Source organism: Melanotaenia boesemani, chromosome 13 (genome assembly GCF_017639745.1).
Source record: "Melanotaenia boesemani isolate fMelBoe1 chromosome 13, fMelBoe1.pri, whole genome shotgun sequence".
In the NCBI taxonomy this organism is placed as follows: domain Eukaryota; kingdom Metazoa; phylum Chordata; class Actinopteri; order Atheriniformes; family Melanotaeniidae; genus Melanotaenia; species Melanotaenia boesemani.
Genome location: NC_055694.1, coordinates 21,634,558 through 21,658,487, shown reverse-complemented (window position 1 = coordinate 21,658,487; position 23,930 = coordinate 21,634,558). Strand labels below are relative to the sequence as shown.

General features: G+C 38.7%; 4 protein-coding genes and 1 non-coding gene across 9 annotated transcripts in view; 4 read left to right on the top strand and 1 right to left on the bottom strand.

Annotated features, from left to right (window-relative positions):
* Window positions 1–1,153, top strand: part of prkar2aa (protein kinase, cAMP-dependent, regulatory, type II, alpha A) — a 47,160-nt gene extending 46,007 nt beyond the window's left edge. Inside the window, exon 11 of the mRNA XM_042004933.1 lies at window positions 320–1,153. Coding sequence (XP_041860867.1) covers window positions 320–444 — 125 coding nt within the window. The 3' untranslated portion in view covers window positions 445–1,153. The remainder of the gene's footprint in view (window positions 1–319) is intronic.
* A 1,379-nt stretch (window positions 1,154–2,532) lies between these two features.
* Window positions 2,533–13,100, top strand: hyal3 (hyaluronidase 3). Of its 3 annotated transcripts, XM_042004932.1 has the most exons (8): window positions 2,533–2,738; window positions 9,476–9,748; window positions 10,072–10,507; window positions 10,686–10,833; window positions 10,976–11,102; window positions 11,239–11,328; window positions 11,651–11,728; window positions 12,971–13,100. In XM_042004932.1, the coding sequence occupies exons 2-8, from the start codon at window positions 9,503–9,505 to the stop codon at window positions 12,974–12,976; spliced, it is 1,131 nt and encodes a 376-aa protein (XP_041860866.1). In that variant the 5' UTR covers window positions 2,533–2,738; window positions 9,476–9,502; the 3' UTR covers window positions 12,977–13,100. The 3 variants fall into 3 exon arrangements, with proteins under 3 accessions (XP_041860866.1, XP_041860864.1, XP_041860865.1); XM_042004930.1 differs by lacking the exon at window positions 12,971–13,100 and having other exon boundaries at window positions 2,537–2,738; window positions 11,404–12,863; XM_042004931.1 differs by lacking the exons at window positions 2,533–2,738; window positions 12,971–13,100 and adding an exon at window positions 4,647–5,012 and having other exon boundaries at window positions 11,404–12,863.
* LOC121652424 lies at window positions 3,943–4,055 on the top strand. Its single transcript, XR_006012610.1, has one exon. It is a non-coding gene; the product is annotated as a U5 spliceosomal RNA (small nuclear RNA).
* Window positions 12,944–16,035, bottom strand: si:dkey-20d21.12 (uncharacterized protein LOC556245 homolog). Of its 3 annotated transcripts, none has more exons than XM_042004937.1 (4): window positions 15,683–16,035; window positions 13,581–13,736; window positions 13,286–13,504; window positions 12,944–13,080 (listed from the first exon to the last, which is right to left on the bottom strand). In XM_042004937.1, exons 2-4 carry the CDS (start codon window positions 13,714–13,716, stop codon window positions 12,944–12,946), a joined length of 492 nt encoding a protein of 163 aa, XP_041860871.1. In that variant the 5' UTR covers window positions 13,717–13,736; window positions 15,683–16,035. The 3 variants fall into 3 exon arrangements, with proteins under 3 accessions (XP_041860871.1, XP_041860872.1, XP_041860870.1); XM_042004938.1 differs by having other exon boundaries at window positions 13,581–13,722; XM_042004936.1 differs by lacking the exon at window positions 15,683–16,035 and having other exon boundaries at window positions 13,581–13,958.
* Window positions 16,036–16,876: 841 nt separating this feature from the next.
* On the top strand, window positions 16,877–23,576 carry amt (aminomethyltransferase). The gene is made up of 9 exons (XM_042004224.1): window positions 16,877–17,143; window positions 18,206–18,373; window positions 18,570–18,650; window positions 20,308–20,439; window positions 20,514–20,592; window positions 20,822–20,967; window positions 21,130–21,310; window positions 21,446–21,601; window positions 22,241–23,576. Exons 1-9 carry the CDS (start codon window positions 17,006–17,008, stop codon window positions 22,414–22,416), a joined length of 1,257 nt encoding a protein of 418 aa, XP_041860158.1. The 5' UTR covers window positions 16,877–17,005; the 3' UTR covers window positions 22,417–23,576.
* The last annotated feature ends 354 nt before the right edge of the window (window positions 23,577–23,930 follow it).

The window sequence follows — 23,930 nt, the reverse complement described above, 5'->3', positions numbered from 1 at the left end:
TTTCATCCCAGTTTAGGGAAAAATGAGTACATGACGGCAGCTGGAATTATAATGAAAATTATTCATTCTGGCTCTGGGGCAACACTTATAAATTCATAACCAAAAAAAGTCATTTGAGTAAAGCTTTAGAATTCTTAAAGGGCCAGAAATTTTAATTAGGTTTTTATTTTCTATGAAAGTCTGTTGAGAAGAACTAGAAAACATGAGGTGAGTTTAATGCAGTGAACCATATGTGAGACATCACAGGTGACTGTTTGGATCTGTAACAATTTTAATACCTGAGAGACTAAAATAAATCTTGTTTAACATGTCTCTGCAGTAATAGATGTGCAGGCATTCGAGCGCCTCCTGGGCTCCTGTAAGGAGATCATGAAGAGGAACATCGCCCACTATGAGGAGCAGCTGGTGGCTCTGTTCGGCTCCAGCATGGACCTGAGAGACTGAGCCTCCCACACCACCCTCCGTGCCTTCTTTTTCCACACACACACACACACACACACAAGCAAACGTATACACAGACAGACATATGTCCTCTCCCACATCATGCAGTGGTTATAAGGTCTCATAAGCATTACACAGATGGTGCAAAAGCACAGGAACGTGTACTTGGCTCACCTGCAGGTACATAAATCGTCAGAGTTTGAACACACTTACCCTCTCACACATATGCACACACAGTCACCTATGGTAGGCACAGAGTTGCACACCTCACTTAGTCTGCTCGCTCTGGAGCACATACTAGCTCAACAAATTCCTTGATAATCTGACTTTGGTTAGATACACACACACTCACAGCCGGCTAAAGGCCACATGCCTCATAGCTTGAGCCAGCTTCAACCTCTCAGTATGAATGTCTCTGCTGTGGTGACCTTAATACAGGTAAAGCAGTGCAAGGACATCAAGTACGCACACACTCCATACACACATTTGAAAACACATCCTCATACTTCATGTGTGCAGGCTTTACATTCATGTGAGCACTTGAACAACTCAGAGTTGTTCAAGGCCTCAGCCAAGGACACATCAACATAAAGGCACACACACAGTTATAGGTACAGATGCTTAAAAACACAACCACACTTGCAAAACACACAGTGGAGACAAAAAAAAAAAAACAATAATAAAAAAAACAAAACAGGAAATTTAAAGAAAACATAAGTTTTAGAAACATTTTATGAAGATAAAAACAGAAGCTTTGATAAAAATATTATTTAAATAAAAAAGTGTTTCCTCTTTGGGAAGCTGGGGTGCAGAACTTTGTGAGCGCACGCCATTTTCTTCCTGTAAAGTTGTTGGTTGAGTTCAGTTAGTGCTGGTGATTATTGCAGTACCACAGAGGAAGCAGTTTAAAAACAATAACCCTACATTTTCTGGGCCATTGTTATGTCATTGACGCCACGCTTCATTGTACTGAATTAATTATTAATGTATTGTTATTATATATTCATTTCTTTTTTGTTTTACTTTGACCAGTTCTTGATTAAATTCACCATCCATCTCTTATAAAATGTAAAAACAGAAAAAAAAATCTAATAAACATATTAGTGCTTAATTCTCCTTGATTATCCTTGAATGAGTTATCCTGGATTTAAGAAAAAGTTAAAATAAAGTGAACATTTTGGTAAAAGTCTTGCCTATTTTTTGTTTTTAATAATTTCCATTCAAAATAAATAGTTTGTGTTTTGTAAGCAATGTGTGCCTTTGTGAGTGATTTGAATATTGAGCTGTGCGCTCCTGCATATAGACAAATCTTACAGTACACGTTTTCTTGGCTTTGCATTCATCCTCTGACATTTTTCTCAAAATTGTATACACATAGTCATTTTATGCTGCATGCATCAAAACTCTACTCTGCTCCTATTTGATTACACTGCAGACCAGCATAAACATGTACAATGATTTAATTTATGGTGGACCCAAAATGCAGCACACTAGTTCTTGTGCCAGGATATATGCCTAAGTCTCGACAGTGTCCTCATGTGGTGGTTTAAAAAGTGTAAAAAAAAAATAAATAATAATAATAAAAAAAAAAAAGATGAACAATTTCAGTAGATGAGCCACTAACGGAAATGTAAATGGAGTGTTTTCTGATCTTAATAAATTCACTTTTTTTTTCTGTTTTTTAAGTTTTATTTACATTTAAGGGAATGTTATCATGGATAAATACTCCAGGTTTCCTCCTACATGTCCTCTCATCACTGGGGGATATCCTGACCTATCTGGATACACCAGAAGAAGCCACAGTAAGGAAATAAAGTGGTCTTATATATGAGTGTTGTAGCCAGACTATCTGAAAGTCAATAATTGTTATGCCCAATACTGATTAATTTTCAGGAATAGTTGAAAAAGCAAAGATGTATCCAACAAACCACATTCTGTTAAGGACACTTTTGTTCATAACCAATTTCACTTCATTTTACATGCAGTATGGCAGAACTGCTGTTCAAAGTTATTTTAATGTGTTCTCAAGTGGCGATTGTATAATGTAATACCACTCCCATCCGCAGGAGGGCAGTCAGGAGATCACGTAAGAATAGATCGCCAGCCACATTTCCTCCCATTGCAAACCTATCCGTGTTTGACGGTTAAAAACTGTAACTAGATCAGATACCGTGAGCTGTTATCAGCTGTTCAAAATGTGCGGCGAGAAGTTGGCGCTGACCGCAGATCAGTTGTAAATAAAACCCGGGGCTTTCACAAGAGGACGAGCGCCGGTGTCTAACCGCCAGACTAACAATGTAGGTAACACTATAGTTATGGAATAGTTCTGTAAAATGGTTGTTAAACAAGTGTCATCTCCTTTTTTCTTATCGATACCTCTGCTCTGAATGCAGCGTTTAAAGCAAAGGATGAGCAAACAATCTGAGACGCATGCAGCTGCTAATATTTGTACTATTGCCTTATATGGACGTGGAAGCAAAGAAAGCCAGAAATAATCAAATCAGTGTGTATAACAACTATTGTCTGTCTAATATAATGATTTTCTGCCTTTAGCAGAATCCTAAATATAGCAGGTCGAGATCATAACGGTGTAAATGGCAGATATATTTATTTAGAAATCATTACTTTCTCATTACTATTACTACCCGATTACATCATTACTATTTTCCCCCTCGCACACACACAAATTAATACTAAAATGCCACTGCTTAAAAACTCATTTATTTACCATCTAAAAAACATTGCAGTCCGCGGGGTTATACTTGACCTCCCTCCATTACCTTATAATACTAAGTAGTAAATACGTCCCGTGAATATAGGATAATGTAATATTACAACCAATTTAAGTTTACCTAGAGTGCATTGCACACATTGTGGATCAACAAGATTCCTTGTCTTCATTGTAATTTCTGCGTAGAGTAAACGTTGTTGTTGTTTAAGGCCAAACGAGGGCGTTTAAACATAATAAAAGATATTAGAAATATTTGAAATGCACTAATCTGAATATATACAGTCAGAGGAACTATTCTAGCCAAGGATAGGATCAGCTTTTTATCGGTGTCGCTTCCTTGATGTCTAGTGCGCATGAGTGCTTCGTGTAGAACTGTTTCTTTCTCTTCTTTTTCAAATTTGCATTCAAAATTGGTTTTAATTTGGTCACTGTTTCTAAAGATATTTAGATTATTTCAAATTTAAGGATGTTTTATTTGTTCATTTAGTTATTTTTAAAATAATTAATACTCAAAAGTAAAGGGCGTGGCTGTGGTCACCCGGTTCCCACAATGCATAGCGATCGTGAGGACGTTAACATTTATTCGATTTTAAACTATTTTACTAAAACAGTTACTTGAATTTTAATATTAGTTGTTTGGAAATTAAAACCAAAACTGTGTAATTTATGAAGTTCACGTAAAAATTGAAGTAGGGCTGTGACACGGAACCGTAACAGAGGACGCTATGACGGAGATCTAAGAAGGACCCTCTAGTTGGTTAAAATCAGACAACTCTTGTTTCTCTTCAGATCGTATAAATCTTTCGCCTTTTACTAAAGATTTCCGTGGAGAGGAACAACAAGAGTATAACCTAATTTTTTGATGCCCTGCTAACGTGGGGCTTTCTAAATTGTCTAAAAGAACTCAGAAAGATACCTACTTACTTTATTAAACGATTCCATGCAGGAATATTTGACCAGGCACATCCTTCATTTTATTTCTAATAAATCAATTAAATGGGCGGGAATTAGAGATGGGATTTATAGCTCTTTGAAGGGAGCCGGATCTTGAGGAGCCGTTCCTTTCAAAGAGCCATTCAAAAGACTGGCTCGTTCTCACAATATCTTAAAAAATTTCACAATATATAAGAATGACAAACAATCAAAATATGTACCTATTTGAAATATACTATACAAGATTAAAAAAGTATAGGAAAAATACAGATAAAAAAGGATAAACCTGAGCAGTCAGTGCAAATTCTAGTAAATGTTTTGGATAGAACTCAGTATTTGTTTCCAAACAATACTCTCTGCCCACAGATGCTTCACATGAATGGAGCGTGTTGGACATCACACATATTCTATGATGTCACAAATGTTTTTTTTTTTTTTTTTTTCATTGTACTCAACTGTACTACTTCTTATTTACTTATTTATTCATTTATTTATTCATTCAGTCATTTTTAGCTGGAAGGGAGGTGGGGGGGATTGGGCTTCTGCAAAAGATGTGACGTTATGAACTGTATTAGAACAATGCCAACAACGGAAGAAAGATAGGAAAATAATGTGAAAATATTGAGGTTAGGAGTGGCGATACAGACACTATGAAATAGGAAAAATTAGACAAAAGTGGTTTAAAAAGATCTTTGTCCACACTGAAGCATTCTGAGGAAAAAAAAACAAACAAAAAGGAACAAGTTATATGCAAAGTGTCACATTAGTGAAGTGCATTTCTTCATTATCTCTGTAACCGTCAGTCAACTCCCAGTTTCCTGTTGCAGGACTTTGCGTGGTGTAGTGTATGACAAGTTCATAACTGTTACACAGTCAGCTTACACAGTCATCTATTCTCTCCCTGCTGGTGAGTCAGAATTGTTTGTCATGTATTTGTTATTTTAATTCTTTATTCAAGGCCCTTTAGACCTTTATGTCATTTTCATCTTCTTGCAAATCGACTTTTCTTCACAGTTTTCTGACTCGCTCATTTCTGTCGTTTTCTTTCTTTAATGCCTAGTAACCTGTGCGGATCCTTTTGCAACAGTTTTAGGTGCCCTAGCATTGCATGGTAACATCAGCCTTAACAGCATGCCTTTGTTCAGTTATGGTCCACTAGCAAATGAGAAAATGAGGCTCCGGTAGGCTTTATATTGTCTTAAATTCTGAAAAAAAAACTTTTATGTTAATATAAAAGCTAGTTAGCAAGAAAATACAACCCAGCTAAATTCAGTATAATTTGAGGATGAAGGGTGCACTTACTGAGAAACAGCTCAACTTTTTTAAGCAACTGTGTGGCTAGCTGTGTAATACTACTTCCCCATTAAGAATGATAACAGCATTTTAAGTGAGAAACTACAAAGAAAAAAAAGTCACTAGACATCAGCTGAACAGCATTTTGACAAAGATCAAGGCTAAAAAGATTTTATAAATCATGTAATATGTCTGTATTTGCTCTTTGGGAGTCATCATATTAACTGTGAGGGATTTCAGTTGAAATAAACATCTTTAAATGAACAATTCAAAAGTCTATTGATGCACTCAATATGCATTTATTAAGTTCATTGTCACTGTTGTCTTCATTTTACTCATGCTGGGCACAAATTAAATATGTTTAGGTTCAGCTCAAAATAACATGATGCAGCTGTCAGCAGGTTCTGCCAGAATTACAGGCGGAATATACAGCAAATTACAGCTTTTATATCTGAATCAGACACCTTTTTATCCTCAGCCATATGCTATAATTACACAGTAGGCACAAAAAATGAAAAAGAAGCGTTTCTTTTGTGCAACCATCACGTTTTTTTAGCACATTTCTCTGTCTACTATCTGTAGACAAGTGGGGCAAATATTTCAAAATATTTCAAAAGCCATAAAAATAAATTAAACTGAAAAAACAAACTTAGTGCTGGAAAAATGTTGATTTACATACAGGCCAGACCATTTATATTATACTGAACACAGAAAGTTGTAGCACTAAAGATAGTTACAGTCATGTTGAGCTGCCATAACAGACTGATGGTAGAGAATTTGAAGTGAACATGACGGTTAAGGAGGAGGTGTGTAGTTTTGATTGTTTCACTAATGTTAGAACGTCATGCAGTATTTTGGACAAAGATGAGAAGTTTGCCACATCTCTCTGCAGATTCTTATTTAATAATGATTAATAATTTTTACTACATTAAGCCTGATTGGCATATCTAAACATTTTACCCATGTCTAGAAAGCAGTGGGCTGCCATGATTCAGTATCTGGGGGTTACATACTGGGGACTTAAATCCAGGCCCACCTCTGAAACCATTAGGCTACCACTCCTGCAAGAGAAACTCTAGAGATAAAAAGTGAAGGTTAAAATGTAAAAGCTTAGCGATTAGAAGGAAATCAACGCTCTAGTTTTAGCCTCCTGTAAGTGTCTCCTTTTATAGCAGATACAGATCTAGGTGACTGTAAGGGGGTGGCAGGATTACACATCTACACGATTACTCATTGTGCAGAATTGTGTCATCATGTTGATCATAAAAATTGAGGGATTGTATGCTCAGAAGTTGTAGAAGTTGAATAAAGACTGACTTAAACCCTGATCATCACAGGTCTGAGCCCATAAAACCCTCAAATTCCAAATTGGACAGCAGAGATGAGCTGTATGTTGATCCGGTCCCAACTCCAGACTGTCAGACAAAACACATGGAAAAGGTCTCAACACTGGATGGTGAAGTCGAAGAGAAGCCACACACAGACTCTGAGCAACCAGAGAGGATCCGTGTGGTTCCAATCCACCAGCGTCCAGACCTGCTGGTTCCCTGCGCTGACCTGGTCAACTCTGAGTGGCAGAGAAGCCAAGCTGCCCGGGTCCACGCCCTCCAGAAATCCTGTTCAGAGTTTCCTGTCTGCCTTGTTCTCCTGCAGGGTCACAGAGGGACAGAGAGGCTACTTGGGCATGCCCGGCTATCCCGGGTCATAGGTCACAGCAGCAGCCTGTTCATCGAGTCAGTAGTTGTGTCCAGAGAGGAGCGGGGGAAGGGCTATGGTCGGAGTCTGATGGAGGAGACTGAGCGGTACGCAAAACGCAGAGGCTTCAAGCGTCTGTGCCTGACCACCCACGATAAGCAGCACTTCTACGCCCACCTTGGCTACGTGCTGTCCACGCCAGTGCAGAGCTCAGGTGCTGTGATGGCGTTTGTTCCCATGGAGATGCTCATTAGGCTCTCTAGAGTCCCACCTGAAGAGATGAGCAGGCAAAAACAAGCATTTACATCACAGGAAAACACAGCAAAAGGAGGGTCATCTCCACCTTTCAGTTTACCTCCTCCATCTCCTACTTCCATCCTTCCTCTTCCACCACCACCTTGTCCTCCAATACCTCCTTCACCACCTCCCCCCTCTGTCCCTCTTCCTCCTCCTCCTCCTCCTCCACCACAGTCTGCAGGGCAGCTTGTAGTTCAGACTCTGACTGAAACTCCCTACAGAGATGCTAAAGGTGTTCCCATTTTTTGGATGCACAAGGACATTTGATGAACAGCAGTGCCTTCACCCACACTAATCCACACAAAACCAGAAAGAAATGAACACACATGCATATAAGCATGCGTTCACTGGGGGAAAAAAAGTGATGGAGGAAATAGCAAACCAATTAAGTGCATATTGGCTCTACCTTCAAAACGCTACTAGACATGATGTGCAACCTCTGCAAAGAGGTACAAAAATACTGGAAAAACAACCAGAGCGACAGACAAACTACTACAAAGACGTGGATGAACCAAAAAACCTCCAGAAACAAGAAACTGAGAAGAAAAAAGGGCACAAGGTCCTTTTTGAATATGGGATTACACAACAGTTCAGGAACTCCTAATGGATTTTATATCGACAGACATGTTAAATGACCACAAAACGGGACAAAATAACAACAAAATATAACGTTACCTTCAATGTGCCTTGTTGAACTACCAGAAAACTGACACCTTATTAAATAGTTATGAAAAGATTATGGAAATAAAGAGTTTGATAAGATATTCCTTTGATTTGTCTTTATTTTTGCATCACCTTTCAGGAATTTTAATCATTAGAAAACGGCTTTTACAATAAGCATGTATTTACATTTTAATTTATGTGTTATAATATGAATATTTTCATTTTATAAAATTTATAAAACAAAACAAAAAGGCAAAATGAACTAAAAAAAATTGCTTATTTAATCCCAGAGCGAAATTGCTGTAGAAGGGGTTTTGATTTAACTTAAATCAATCTAAGTTTATTTAACTTAAATCATTTAAGTAAAGAATATAATATCCACAATTATCGGCCACCTTAAATTAAATCTGATTGCAGAATCTAAATGTTCTTGCATGTCTGCTATGTAAAGGTCCTGAAAGAGAAAAAGAGACCATGCAATATCTTCTCCCCATCCCTTGTTTTCTGATATTGATCAGCTAATAAAGATAATCTTATTCCACTGACCCTATCCCTCATCACTACCTTAACCTTCAGTGGAATCTGCCACAGCATGATAGAACCTCGGCCATGTTTACTGTAGGTAGAACGTTCTTCATGAAAATCATTTGATCCCCTGTAAGCAAACGGCTGCATTACTTTGGTTTCCACAGGGTTTTATACTTTATTATTTAACCCATCCTAGTTGCTAGGAGCAGTGGGCTGCCAGATTCCAGCGCCCAGGGAGGAGTTGGGGGTCATTACCTTAGTTGCCAGCCCAGGGACTTAAACCCAGGTTCTCCAAACCCAAGCCCACCTCTAGATGTAACCACTAGGCTATCACTCCCTCAAGGATTCCACTGTATGGAAAATTATCCCCAAATCACTGTGGCTTAAATGGGAAAATTTTATAGTCTTGGGGATCTCAAACTTAAGGGCCACTGTCCTGCAGGTTTTAGATGCTTCACATCTCCAACACACATGATTAAAATAAAATAAAATAGCTTTTTGTCAAGTTTTTCACAATGATTTATTCATTTCAGGCAGGTGTGTGGAAGCGGGGGGAGATGTAAAACCTGCTAAACAGTCCTCCAGGACTAGGATTTGAGATCATTTCTAGCATCTTCACTTTTCTCACGTGGTAAAATTTCTTAATAATGTCCCAAAGTGCTGAAGATTTAAAGATCTTCGGTTGTCAGCTTGTTGTCTCTGAAATTATCATTAGGTTTTCCGACATTGGGCATAAACATTGATTTATAAAGTGGAATTTATATCCGTTTGGTGTGTGAGACGCTTCCTACATGTTTAAACAGTTGCTAGTAATGAACACAATCTTTTGTGTGCACTACTTTTATTCTTTATACTGTCTGAAAATCATTGAAGATGATTTCTCTCTCTTCTCAGGAAGGACACGTCATTGTGTGAGCAGCCATGGTGCTGTCTCATCTCCTTCTCCTCCTCATCTCTCCATTATGCTGCACCTTCCTGACGGGGCCCACCCATCCAAGTGTCTTCGTCAATACCCCCTTGGCTGCAGCAGGTCCCATCCTGCAGGACCGGCCCTTCATCGTGGTGTGGAACATGCCCACAGAAAACTGTCAGAAACGGCACAACATCCAGCTGGACCTGGAGGACTTTGATATTGTGGAGAACCATAAGCATCACTTCCAGGGACAGGTGATTTAATGACTCAGGAACACCACAATGTTTCTGTATACTTATATTAATTCCTAATGTGAGTATATATCACATGATTGTTGAACTGATAGAAATTGTTTTAATTCTGCATCCATCTCAAAAGCTTTTTACTTACACTACCGTTCAAAAGTTTGGGGTCCCATGGCAAAGTGACCCCAAACTTTTGAACGGTAGTGTATATTTAATTTAATTTGAAAGGATTTAGACTTTAGATGAGGATGCATGAGTAGTAACCAAACAATAAACCGAAAGAAAGGATTGGTAAATTATTTTTTATATGACTAAATGTTTTCATTTTCCAGAAAATGACCATCTTCTATCGAGACCGCCTGGGAGAATATCCGTACCTCTCCCACGATGGTAGGAGGGTGAATGGAGGAATCCCTCAGCTCGGGGACCTTGCTGCTCACCTTTCCCTCACGGAGAGGCAGCTGTCTGTCTTTTTGCGTCCCAGTTTTTCTGGTTTGGCAGTCATCGACTGGGAGGAGTGGCAGCCGCTGTGGGAGAGTAACTTTGGATCCAAGATGGAGTACCGGAGGCTTTCCAAGCAACTGGTGAGACAGGAGAAACCGGATTTGTTGGAGAAGGCTGTGAAAGTGTTGGCGAAGCAAAAGTTTGAGGAAAGCGCTAAGAGGTATATGGAGGAGACGCTGCAGCTGGGGGTCAAACATTGGCCCAAAGGATTCTGGGGGTTTTACGGCTTCCCCTCCTGCTTTAATAAACACAAGAGAAAGACAGGTAGAGCAAATATCAGCTGGTTGCTCAGCAAATTGGTCCACTTCTTCTTATTTACATTGTTTCAGTGTATGTTATGTAGTTTATGAAATACATAATGGAATAATGTTGGTCACTAAAACAAACAAAGACTATAAAGTCTGATAAAAGTTGTTTTAAAAGCTTTTATGTGTGTGATCAGATAAAACCTACACAGGACGTTGCCACAAGGGTACCAGACAGCAGAATGACCTACTGTCCTGGCTCTGGTTTAAGTCCACTGCGCTCTATCCCAGCATCTACTTACCACAGAGGCTGGCAGGGTCAGCTGATGCAGCTCTGATGATCAGGTACAAACAGTAACATAAAAATACAGTCACCCATTTTATGTGGCCTCGGTCATAAGCATGTCCAACCATAACTTTCGCCCAATAAAAGATACAAACACATTTAGAGTGAATACTGAAGCACCATTCTACCTTCTACTCTCAGACATAGACTTCTGGAGGCTTTGAGGGTGGCATCACTTTGGCGTCATGGCAACAACACCAGTCACGCCACACCTGTCCTTCCTTATGCCAGGCTGGCATTCACACACACGCTCAACTTTCTTAATAAGGTAGCAGCTCATCAACACATTCAAATTAACTCTAAATGTGCATGTTGCATGACCTAAAGTGTGTGTGTGTGTGTGTGTGTGTGTGTGTGTGTGTGTGTGTGTGTGTGTGTGTGTGTGTGTGTGTGTGTGTGTGCAGACAGACCTGGAGCACACTCTTGGGGAGAGTGCATCACTTGGTGCAGCTGGAGTTGTGCTGTGGGGAGAAACTAAATTTAGCAAATCCAAGGTAAGTGAGAAAAGTTATCATTGTCTGTGTGTTTGTGTGTCTGTGTGTAACCCCTCTTGTTTTCCCACCTCCCAGCAACAGTGCATCCTCCTCAAAGATTACATCCACAATGTTTTGGGTCCCTTCGTTCAGTCTCTGAGGTCTGGCACGCAGAGCTGCAGCCTCCAGCTTTGCCATGGCAACGGGCGCTGCACCAGGCGACACCCTGGCTCTGGTTGGAGGCTGTCCTCAGCTTCTGCTCACATCTCTGACCCTTCTGAAATGAATGACTCCACCAACAGCAAATATTTCCAAAAACAATTCATGTGTCTGTGCTACGCAGGCTGGACTGGGCAGAAGTGTCATGAGAGGAAGGATGAGAGCAGACAGACGGATGACTAACCCTGACCTTTCTGTTCAGGTGCTGTCAGTCAGCATCCAGGGATGCTGGGTGAAATGCTGTGTGACTCTATAGTTTAATGCCTGCATTTAATTGGAAATAGTTTAAACATTTGATATATTATTAACTGAGAAATTATATTTTTATGTGCTCATTTGAACATGATGCCAATGATCAATAAATAAAAGCTTTGGAACAGAAGCTTGTTTATATGAATGCAATTAAATGAATGAATGAAAAAACAAAGATAAATTTTATTAGAAGATGAAGAAGATAGTGCTTTGTTCCAGAGATGTGATATATATAATATTTTATTTATTTAATATATATATCATTTAATTTAATTTTTCTACTTTTTGTCATTTAATGGTAACATGTTTGCAGATCAGGTCATTGAACATAGTCTTGTTATACATGCAAAATGTTATTAGCTATTATCTTGCTGAAACAAGATCTTTCATAAAAAGCCTGTACATGATGGTCAGTGTTGATGATGTCTTTAAAAATGTGACCTTAGCCATATGTGCTAATGCACCCCTTTAATTCATCACACTACTGGGAGAGTTTGCTTTAGTCAGTCTTAGTTTTAGAGTTTTATATATCTTATATTTGTGGACACAGTAATAAAATGTAACATGTAACTGTAACACTAATGGTTTTTAGAAGCATTCCTGAGCCCATGCAGTGATTTACAAAACAGAATTAAACCTGTTTTATACAATGCTGATTTACAACCTTAAGATCACATTGTTATAGTACTAGTTTTCAGACTTGTGTTTAGGGATGTATGGCTTTATCGATTAGGGTGTTTTTGCCACAGAGAATTGCTGGAACAGGCTTTAGTTCTGAATTTTACTCTTTTTAACACATTCATGGTTTACACAACTTTATGTCATATAATTCAGATGGTACATCTAAAAACATTGTCCCATAAATATGTTTTAAATTAGACAGTGGTAAGACAATATGATGTTATAAACCAAATCACATCATTTAATCTGACCAAAACAAAATTATTTATATTCAGTCCTTTTCACACAATCACTGGTGGAGGACAAAGTGTACACAAATAATGTTCAGAGAAGATTTGGACAAAAGTTAAAAAAAAAAACAAACAAACAAAAAAAAAAAAGGCAAAACACCTTTTACATAATCTTATAATAATGTCATTCCCTTTTTGAGCTGTGTGTGTGTGTGTGTGTGCAGGTGCACAGTGTTGGTTTTCTGTGCACATCCTCATTTTCCTCCTCTCATGGCTGTCAGGTTTAGTCTCAGAGCCTGAAGTTCTTGGATCAGCAGCGATAACTCTGTGGCTGCAGCTTCCTTCTCCCTCACTGCCTCTGTCAGCATCCGGATGGCGCCGCCCTGCTGGACTGGAAGAGAAACAGCAACAGATAACAAGTTTATCTTCTAATTAAAATACTTGTCCACAAATATGAACTGCAAATTGTTAAATAAAGATTTGCTTGGAAGCAGCATCTTGGCCTCATGATTTCAGGCTTAAATGTAAAGAAATGTATTTAAAACCTTTTATTTGTGTGCTAAAAATATTATTAGGAGAGCAAAAGTCTTATCTACCTAAGAAGTAGAAGATGAGCAACACTGTCAACAGAAGTAGTGTGATAATAGCACAGCCCATGGTGTAGGCACGCGATGAACTTGGTGTCAACATATCCTGCAGACGACTCTGCCATTTGCTGCTGGGTGGGTGGCTTATATGATTGACAGATGTTGTGTCATGTGTATACAGGTTCCCGTTCGGAGAGGGTATGTACGCAGGGCGAGGAGGCCTCATCCCTGAAATCAGACACAGTGGGGCCAGTCAGTTAGTGTTTGTGGATTGTTTGCATCTGTGTTGGGATTGTATGTGTACCTTTGTGGCTGTGTTCAGGGTGTGTTCGGTGGAGGTCATTGATGGAGTCCACAGAATGAAGCTCAATCTCGGTGAGATCTCTTTCGCTGACCCGGTAGAACTGAGGAGTGGTCTGGGAGGAAGGTGGCCTCGACATCTTTTCCTGTTTTAAGGGAACTATAAGGATGAAGAGATGGTTACTGACTGATGTACTTTTTTGAGCAACAAAGGGGTTTAAATATAGGCTCATAGCTCAAAGAAAACACTGCTCTAGAACAGCTTGAAATGCCTTGTTGGTAGTCACATCATAGCTGTTTGTTTGATGAAATCTCAAACATGAACTAAAAACCTCTTTGTTATCTATTATTTCCTAACCAGAGCTGCTTCTGCTTACATTATGTGAGAGTAATTGTGAACTCCTTGGCAATAGAATAATTGAGGACTTAGTGGATTAAATCTATTTAGTATTTTTCCCATTGCCCTCTGTGTTTTAGTTCTGCAAACTGGGATTCAAAAATCACAAAAAAGAACAAAAAGAAACAACAAAAAAGACCCAGGTATGTATTAAAAAAATAAAGTTTTGATGCTTTTATTAATTCCTGGAAACACCCATAGACATGTCCTAGAAAACAGACGTGTGTACTCCAGAACCACCCACTGTATAATGTTGTGATCCATTAGTATTGTACATCAAAAACAGCCACGTAGATATCTAAGGATTAATGTGAGGATCAAAAGTCATCTGAAATTATTATAAAAATCAAAATCAGAGCTGATGAACAATTCTCAACACTTTTCATAATGGAAGTGATTTTGGAAGGCGTAACTTTGCATAAGAACATTGTGCATATTGTACATTATGACTGCTGCATCTGTCATCTTGTTTGATTTCATGCTGTTTTGAGGCCAGGAATTCAGCATTTGGCAGTTTTCATTATGTTGTCCAGTCAATGATAACCTGACTAGACACAAAAAATGCTCTATGAGAACAATAATCTACATAATGAGTTAATTACCTTCCAAATAAACACCAGCAAACTGATCTGGAATGAATTTAGCTCAAGACACCATGAAGACAAAATGTTTTGACTTAGTACAGGCGTGCTAAAGTCCAGTCCTCAAGAGCGGCCATCCTGCATCCTTCTTTTGGATGCAACCCTTCTCCAGCACACCTTTGGAACACTTCCTAGACTATGTTGGTTACACACCTACATTTTCTATATAGTCCAGGTAACAGAGTGTAACAAGTTAAAGCAGACTAGGATTTTTAGCTGGTAAGCCTTAAAAACACAGAAAGTAGAACAGAGGATTGTAGACAGAAGGTGAAAAGTCATGCAGGATTTGAGAAATAACATGTAAAATGTTCTTGTACAAATGCAAATCTCAAAAGTTCATGAAAGGTATGCTCTGCAAAAACTTTGGAACATATTCTGATGTTTAGGAAGCTAAACTATGTACATCATGGCTGGGCTGGCTGATTCCAAATGTAAATAAATATTTTTCCAAAAATTATTATTGAAGTGTCCTGGTATTTCCACCAACCATTTGTTTAACTTTAGCTCTTTGTTAAATCATTTGACAGTGAATGAGGACTATCAGCTGTGTAAAACCGGAATGTCTACAGTACAGATGTATTTAGCTGTTCTAAAAGAGTTTCTGTGCAAAATAAGTTAAGATTTATATAATGTGACCTTTCAACTAAACAGCATGGATATCAGGTTTCCATGGATTGTCTCAGCAAAATGAACAGAAATCAAACAAATGTATATAAACTATTGTAAAATAAAAATTTTTAGTCATGTATAAAGAAAAAAGACAAAGAGAGGATCACATGACAAAACACATTAATAACTGATTTCCCAGCGCTATTATTAGAGCTAGTTATCAAACCCATAAAGGTACAATGCTGTTGGAATTTGAAACAAAGGACAAAGGACAGAACAGACTGCTACCTAATAACTTACCCAGCAGAATGAATGAATAGATGATTTATTCTGTCAGTCTACCTGACTACTAGTTTACCACCTGCCTGATGGCACATAAATGCAAAACACTGATCAGACTTGAGCAGATGTGTCTTACTGAAAAGTTACTGGTATCAAATAAACAGTCAGCCCACTTACTTTCAGTCAGTGTGAACAAAAACTGTTAGTTTGATAAGTCTGCTTAATTCTTGCTTCTCTCATTCACTTCTCACATGATGATAGTTGTCTTGCAACAGCAAAAGCAGCAAAAATCCACATTCCCCAGGAGTCACACATATGAAGTCCAACGTAATCCCAACAGTCAAATGTATAATTCCAGGAAAATCCTTTCTGCTTAAACCAGTGAAAAAGGACAGTTTTTTTGTGCGTCTGGGTCTTAAACCCTGCCAGTGAACAACTGTAAGAAACTCCAGTGCCAGATCTGAGTTATGTTTATGTCCAGATATTCAGATTAAGCCAGCTCCAGCTAGAGACATGGACAGACAGAGGAAGTCTTTTCAGCCTTGTTACCCTCCACCAAACATGCACATACGCACACTCTGCTTCGCAGGCCCAAAATAGCAGCAGAGACATGAGGTTATTATTAGATGCTCAGGCCAAAGGATGACTCCGTGACCCGGGTGGAAGGCATGATGGGGTATACAGGGATAAACAAACACAGAAATACTCACATGGACAAATATCACTGTTAGGTGGAGAACTTTACATGACCAAAAACCCCTTTGATAGTTTTAGTACAAAACGTGTGATACTAAACATCCCCAACTTCATTGTGTAAGGATTCTTTTGGCTTAACACTTTTATTCACAGACCATTTCTATGCATAGATAGATTGTGAGCTCCATTACATTGTATCTCTTTAACATGTATTTGTATATCTTTGTGTTTGTGACTTCTCTAACATGTCTTTTGGCCATTTTGCATATTTTGTATTTTTTAGTTTTTTGTGTCTTGTCTTTTAGAGAAGCTGCTTTAAAGGTATGAAAACAACAACAATCTTTGCATCTCAAGTGCATTTTGAAAAGTGTCATTAGTGACACTTGAAGCAGAGAAATAAAAGATGTATCCACTGTGTGTGTGTTTTTTTATGTTCATTTTCTGGACATGTAGCAAAACTATAAACTTTTCCTTTGCTCCATTTACCATACAATTTATGTTCTATAAGTTATGGTTACGGTTATTTGTTGAATAAACTGTTCATTTGATGATCAATACATATGCGTCTCTTTGCCCAGTTTAGCTATTTTAAAAGGGTCAACTCCTCCAGAGAAAATCCTGAACTACATTTCCCACAAAGCTTCGCTCCTTCCTTCGTTCATTCACTGCGCTTCATGTGTTTTTGTGAGGAAACAGGAATTCCACACTGTTAAGTCCAAAGAGTTTGGAAACACAGCGGAAGTGCAACCCCGTCGGGCGAAGCAAGCGGGTGTGTGAGAGACTGTATCGGGGACTCCGGCTGGCATGATGTGGGCACGGCTGATGGTGGGAGTCAGGGGCTCGGGGTTCGGGCTGCGCGCTTCCAGAGACGGTTTGTTGGGGGTCGCTGGAGCTGGATGCGCGGGGAGGAGACAGCAGCAGAGACAGGCGTCCAGTTCAGAGGTGAGGGGACTCATGACGGGTCGCTGCGTGGTGAACTTCTGTCGACACAAATACTTTTGCCCTACTTTTGAAGCAGCATGTTAACTCCTGAAATCTGACTGTGATTTACAACGATATCTCACCCTTAAAGATCATTTAGCCTTTTCTTGTGTCATTAGTGGTCTGTTGCCCTCTAGTGTGTTGATACAAAATTTTTATTTATTTAGTTTTTAAAAAGCTATAACACTGAGACATGCATCCATACTCTCTGGCTATATATTTTAAACATTTATTTGCAGGCACTGAGTGATCTGAACTTTATGCCAGATTCTTATATCTTGTGGTCTTATTTGAAATGTCCAATTAACTTAACTAGTTTGGCTCCATATTGATTAGAATCCAGCAAACCAGAAAACAATGCATGTTTGTATTTTGCCCAAATTTGAATTCTCACATATTTCCCATTTTTGTATTAAACAAAGCTAAGTGTGCCAGTTCTCAGCTCAAACTGGACCAAATCCACACACACAGAAAACCTGATCAATTCATAAAGCTCTGGCTCGATTGGTGTTGCAGTGTATTTTATAACAGCACAAGTGTGTCGCAGCAGTCTGTTCATGCAGACATAATTGTGTACATCTGTGCCAACAGACTCCCATACTCCCTCTCTCTGCCTGCTTCACTTCACTGAGCTGCATGAGATGATTTTATTAAAACCAAGAGTGACCAACTCTTCAGTATTATCAGCATGCAGAGCTGTTGGTGCACTGATAAGCCCCCTTCACTGGCTGGTTCAAAGTTCACAAGTTAGGCCAGAAAGAAAGGAACACATGGTTGCGACAGAGCTGTATATTTATCAAAGTTTTGTTTTATATCATTTACTTTCACAGGTTATGCTAGAATAGGAAATGGTGTGTTGCAAAGTGTTTTGTAGATGCATGCATTTTTTAAAAACATGTGCAAACTTAATAGATATGTAAGATTTTTTTTATGGATTGCCTTCAGAATTCACAGTATTTCTGCTGTGATGCCAGTATTCTCAGCGTGTAAACTCAGTCTAGTGTTTTCTTTTCCCTCCACCAGGCTGCCTTGAAGAAGACTCCACTCTTTGACTTCCACAGGGAGCAGGGGGGGAAGATGGTGGAGTTTGCAGGCTGGAGTATGCCTGTCCAGTACAAAGACAGCCACATTGTTTCACACATGCACACCAGGGAGCACTGTTCCATCTTCGATGTGAGCCACATGCTACAGGTGAGATAAGCATAAACTGACATATGCAAGTACACACACTCCTGAAAACAAAGACACGAACAGGTAAAATCAGATTTTACATACATCAGATCAAAACATAATTAATATTAAACTGTGGTTATTTTCTTTTTTTTAAGCCACAGGAAATCGCCCCTGTTGATGTACTATCTCCTTTTTGTTTTGTTTTTTTTGTCAGACCAAAGTCCATGGCAAAGACCGGGTAAGGTTCATGGAGTCTCTGGTGGTTGCAGATATCGCAGAGCTCAAAGACAACCAGGTAGATGAACGATTGTTACTAATTTTAATCTTGTCTGTGTGTGTTTGTGTAATTATAGTCAGAAATGCTTCAAGTGACACCATGGGGCTGATATACAAAGCAGGTTTAAAATGTCCAGGCTATCTTCAGGTGATTTGGCTTAGTTAAGCCTTAAGAAGTGAGTTCCTGGGAAACAGTAGTGACTCTAGTTGTCAGCTCAATAAGTTTTTCAAATTTTAGCTATGTGAAACATATGAAGTTACACTCTGGATAGGTCAGTTTTGTGTAAATTATTGATCTGATTAGTATCACTTGGATCTCTTTGAATTAGGTAGATGTACAAGTTACAATAGTGTATTAAATGAAAGTGCTGCTGGTGCATTCGTTAGACATAGACATGTTCAGTCTTATTCTATCAGATGCAGTGTTGGCTGAAAAAAGAACAAAAGGAAAATACTTCAAAACCAGTAAATGGGTCGATTGTATGCCTTGGTTTTTATTTTCTGTCTTCCTTCAATAATTATTTTAATAAATAAAGAAACCTGATGTTGTTTAAAATCTTTAACACAAATAATCTCTGTTTAGGGTTTAGGCTGCAAAGGCATTCCCGTCTGCTGAGACAGATGTCTCAGTGAAAGTCCCAACGGTGCAGTCAGAGGAGACTCACTGTGCACACACCAATCTCCAATCTTTTCCATATGTCAAGATAACTCATTGATCAGAAAGTGGTGATTTTACAAAGTTGATTAATCAGTCTATTTATTTGGATACAACAATGCAAGTAAATGAGCATTTAAGTGTAAACATGCTAATTTATAACCTAAGGCTAATTTCCATTAATTGTCCCTAAAACTATTTTTGGGGAAACATCTGGGAATTATACAGTAGGTAAAATGATATGAACAAGGCTCTGGCATGTCCCGGGCAAGAGTCCACCTCTTATCTCCAAATCTAACCTAATTCTGAGCGTCTTTGGCTTCTAGTACAAGTTGCCATGGAGATAGATCCTGGTAAGAAGTGAGCCAGCTGTATGATGCTGAAACTCAGAGCTGAACTCAAAGTAACTCAGTTAAGACACTAATCCTGCTGCGTAAATCAAACCCAAGCTGTAACCGGAGCTTCCTCAAAGTATGTTTTGTCGTATTTTTGAGTTTTTTTTTTATATGTGTACATAAACATGACTGAAAACAAAAGTTGCTTTTCACTCAAATTCTAACATTAGATATTAAGTAGAAATAAAGTGTAGCCTAATTATTATTTGATCATGTTCATGTGATGAGGTAAATGATCAAATATTACATTTCTGTAAGTGGTAAAAATGAAAACATTTGTTGTGTCTTGGTCCAAAAACAAATGCAGCTATGCATTTCTAGTCACTTTTTTTTCCATAATACTTTATATATGATGAGATAACTGACAGTTTGTTTTTAAACATCCCAATTTATAGCTTATTTGACATGATCTTTTCTGCTTATCTGATTAATGTAAGCCCAGTGCTCACTGTCCTCTGAGTTTATATTTTCTTCTCTTTTTGTAGCTAACTGTACAAAAGTAGAAAACGAACATTTCCATATGGAGCATCAGAGTGGCAGACCTACAGGGCAGTGTCCCTGGTATCAGTTTCTACATTTATGTTCTTACCCACTCATCTTTTTCTCTCCCCTTTCTAAACTTTCAGGGTACGTTGTCTCTCTTCACCAATGAAAAAGGAGGAATTATGGATGACCTCATAGTGACAAAGACAGACCAGGGCTACCTCTATGTCGTTTCCAACGCAGGCTGTGCTGACAAGGACTCGGCTCATATGAAGGTGAATAGGAAAGGCTGTATGCATGCAGAAGATCAGTCGGAACATGTCTGATGCGTGTGTGTTTTGTATTTGAGGCCAGACTGGCAGAGTTCAAAGCTGCAGGTTTTGATGTGGATCTGGAGTTTCTTGATGAAGCATTGATTGCTGTGCAAGGTAATTGTTTGTTGGACTTATATTTATTTCCTCCTCCTTTCTTACTTAATTCTATATAATTGTTGTCTTTCTACTAGTAATTATTAGATTTGCTTTGAGTCTTAGCTGTGCTTTACCTCACTCTTTTCATTGCTAACAGAAAGGCGACTCCCTCTGCTAAGGTCCTTTAAGTTCCATGTCTTAGATTATATTATTAGTTATTTAATTATTTATTTGTTTGTCTCATCAGGTCCAACCATGTCCCGGGTTCTCCAGGAGGGTCTTAAAGAGGATCTCAGCAAGCTAACCTTCATGACTTCCACCCTGGCTACTGTGTTTGGTGTCCCTAACTGCAGGGTCACCCGCTGTGGATACACAGGAGAAGACGGTGTAGAAGTCAGTGCCTCTGTTTCTAAATCTAAAGTTCATTTCAAGACATGTTCATTACTAACAACAGAGATACAACCTGGTGATGTGATTTCTGTTTCTCATGTTTTCTCCAAACTGATAAGTACATAATAATGAATTCCTCAGAAAATATGTCTCTGTGTCCCCCAGATATCCGTTCCTCGGTCCAGAGTGGTTGAGCTGACGGAGAAGCTGCTGACAAGCTGTGAGGTGAAGCTGGCCGGTCTGGGAGCAAGGGACAGTCTTCGGCTGGAGGCAGGACTTTGTCTCTATGGCAATGACATAGATGAGAGCACCACACCTGTTGAAGCCACACTTGTTTGGACAATAGGTGAGGTTTTATTTGTCATTACAAAGTACTTTAGCTGCTTTTGTGGTTGGCGGTGGTAGAAGAGGTGATTTAAAAATGTAAATACTTTAATAGTTTTAATTCATTCTATGCTGACAGCTGGCTTCTCACTTACAGGAAAGCGCAGGCGTCAGACCAAAGATTTCCCTGGAGCTGATGTCATTATACCTCAGATCAAAGCCAAGACAGCCAGGAAGAGAGTCGGTCTGGTATCCACCGGACCCCCAGTCAGACAGCACACACCCATCCTTGGCCCTGATGGACAGGTTATAGGTCAGAACACAACTAGTTGGGAGTTTGGGACTAGAGGGAGCTGTGGCATTTCACTCCAGTTATATTTGATTACAGAAAATCAAATGTGACATAAAATAGTAGACATATTGATAAATATCACAGTTTACTTGTTTTATTGTCTTAAATAATATTACCACAAGAGGTCTCCAAATTCAGACAACTTTAAAATCTTCATATTTTCAGGAAATGTGTGTGGGCTGCACGGTGATGTGATGGTTAGCACTGCTGCCTCGCAGAAAGAAGGTCGCTGGGTCGAGCCTCGGCTAGGGGGAGGTTCGAAAAGTGGTTTTTCTGTGTGGAGTTTGCATGCTCTACCTGCTTCCGCCCACCTTCCAAAGACATGCATGTTAGGTTAATTGGTCAATCTAAATTCTCCCTGGGAGTGAGTAGTTGTCTCTCTGTGTTGGCCGTGCGAAGGACTGGCGACCTGTCCAGGGTGTACCCTGCCTCTTGCCTGCTAATTCCTGGGATAGGCTCCAGCTGCCCTGCGACCTTGAATTTAAACCATGAAAGTTTTTTTCTGTCTTTATAGACATTTTCTCTGAAGCAGGAAACATATTTCTACCAGATATTTTTATTTGGGAAAAGTTATTCCTATATGATTTTTTTTGTTTTTAGGTGAGGTGACCAGCGGCTGCCCCTCTCCCTGCCTGAAAAAGAATGTTGCCATGGGTTATGTGGATGCAGCATTCGCCAAGAACGGAACACCCATCCAGGTTGAAGTCAGGAAGAAAGCAGTGCCAGCAACTGTCAGCAAGATGCCCTTCGTCCCGACCAGCTACTATTCTGGATAGGAGACGTGCACAATGATACACCTCAAAGTGGAGCACTCTTTCACTGTTTGTCTTGTGTTTTGCAGTGTTGCCCCCACTGTTTGATTCCAGCAATGCAAGACCAATATAAGATTTACGAGTCTTTATTGGTGCAGCCTCTGAGAGGAAAAAAATAAATAAAATATTAAAACTATCATGCTGTAAAATGTGCTTCTAATACAATATAAACGGGGCACATTCTTGGAAGACTTAATAGGACAGGATCTTGCATACAGTATAATACAAAGACTCAGTGCAGGATATTTTTTAAAATGCAGGTTGTCATTGTACATAATGTCTGTCAGTATTAGTATGATTTCACCTGCAAATAGACATGTAATGAACCATAAGCAGGTTACAGATGAGACAAAATCAATTAATGGGCAACATTGTTCATTCTGAAACTTTATATGTGATATCATACTGAACTTCACCATGTTTTGGTGTTTTTACTTTTAACATAAAAAAATGAGCTTTTACCATGTTTGCAAAGTTTACAAGTTAATCTGAGCAATCGCTCGCAAGATAACGGAAGTTATATGTGTAGAACAATTAGACTATTTTTAATTAACTGCTTCATGCAGAATATTGGTTACTGATGATGAAACATCATATTAGTACTAATTTGTCACTACTGGACCAAAACATAAAAATTCCCAAAATTTTTTATGGATGTTAAAATGACATATCTGCACCTTTGTTTTCAGTTGTATTCTTGTTAGCCATCAAACCAGTTTTCCATTTACAATATTTTGGTAAACAGAAAAACAAGTTCTGCTTCTTATGTCCTTGACTTAAACTATCTGAAGTGTGATAATTAACACAAACATGCCAGTTTTATTACTTTTGTGTTGTTGAGTTTTTGTTTTAAATGGTTAACAACTTAATCTTAACACTTTCTCAGAATTTTTTATAATCTTAAAAGAGAAATTGTCTCCACATGTGACACAAAGAAAAGTTAAGATGTTTAGTGTAATAATGTGTGTTTGTCTGGCTGCTAAGGCAATGTGATTTCTTTATTAAATTAATAAGTGGTCTTTGAATAACTACTGATTTATACCTTTAAGGTGTGCTATGTTAGGAACTTAAACTTTCATGTCTAGCTCAATATTCTTGTCAACGTTTTTAATAAACTTTTAATCAGATTTGGAAAGTTGCTCTCTTTAATAAAGATGTCCTTCCTATTTGCCTGACCTGGTGTTTCTGAAATAGATGCTTATCTGAAAACAAGATTGTATAAATGTTGGATTCAAGAAAATCCAGCCAAACATTTAAAATTTTGGAGGGGAAAATGTGACCTACCTGTATATAAAATAGGTCTAACTAGATAAATAACACCCCTGTGGTAAATATAGTAATTAATCCCTTAAACTGATTTATATTTAACCGGAAAAAAAGTTGACAGGAAAAGATAAAGTGAGGAGAAATCTTAAATTTACACGTGGTAGACCAGTTTGTTGTCAGTCAGACCAGAAAAGGGGGATGCTCACAGATCC

Excerpts from the sequence above, each read along its gene's own strand:
- hyal3 (XM_042004930.1), top strand. The coding sequence starts at position 9,503 with ATGGTGCTGTCTCATCTCCTTCTCCTCCTCATCTCTCCATTATGCTGC. Across the intron at positions 9,749-10,071 it reads AGCATCACTTCCAGGGACAG|AAAATGACCATCTTCTATCG; the intron begins GTGATTTAATGA and ends TTCATTTTCCAG. Across the intron at positions 11,103-11,238 it reads CGCTCAACTTTCTTAATAAG|ACAGACCTGGAGCACACTCT; the intron begins GTAGCAGCTCAT and ends GTGTGTGTGCAG.
- si:dkey-20d21.12 (XM_042004936.1), bottom strand. The coding sequence starts at position 13,809 with ATGAGCCTATATTTAAACCCCTTTGTTGCTCAAAAAAGTACATCAGTC. Across the intron at positions 13,505-13,580 it reads CCCTGAACACAGCCACAAAG|GGATGAGGCCTCCTCGCCCT; the intron begins GTACACATACAA and ends GTCTGATTTCAG. Across the intron at positions 13,081-13,285 it reads GCTCATCTTCTACTTCTTAG|TCCAGCAGGGCGGCGCCATC; the intron begins GTAGATAAGACT and ends TTTCTCTTCCAG.
- amt (XM_042004224.1), top strand. The coding sequence starts at position 17,006 with ATGATGTGGGCACGGCTGATGGTGGGAGTCAGGGGCTCGGGGTTCGGG. Across the intron at positions 20,968-21,129 it reads CAGGAGAAGACGGTGTAGAA|ATATCCGTTCCTCGGTCCAG; the intron begins GTCAGTGCCTCT and ends TGTGTCCCCCAG. Across the intron at positions 21,602-22,240 it reads CCCTGATGGACAGGTTATAG|GTGAGGTGACCAGCGGCTGC; the intron begins GTCAGAACACAA and ends TTTTGTTTTTAG.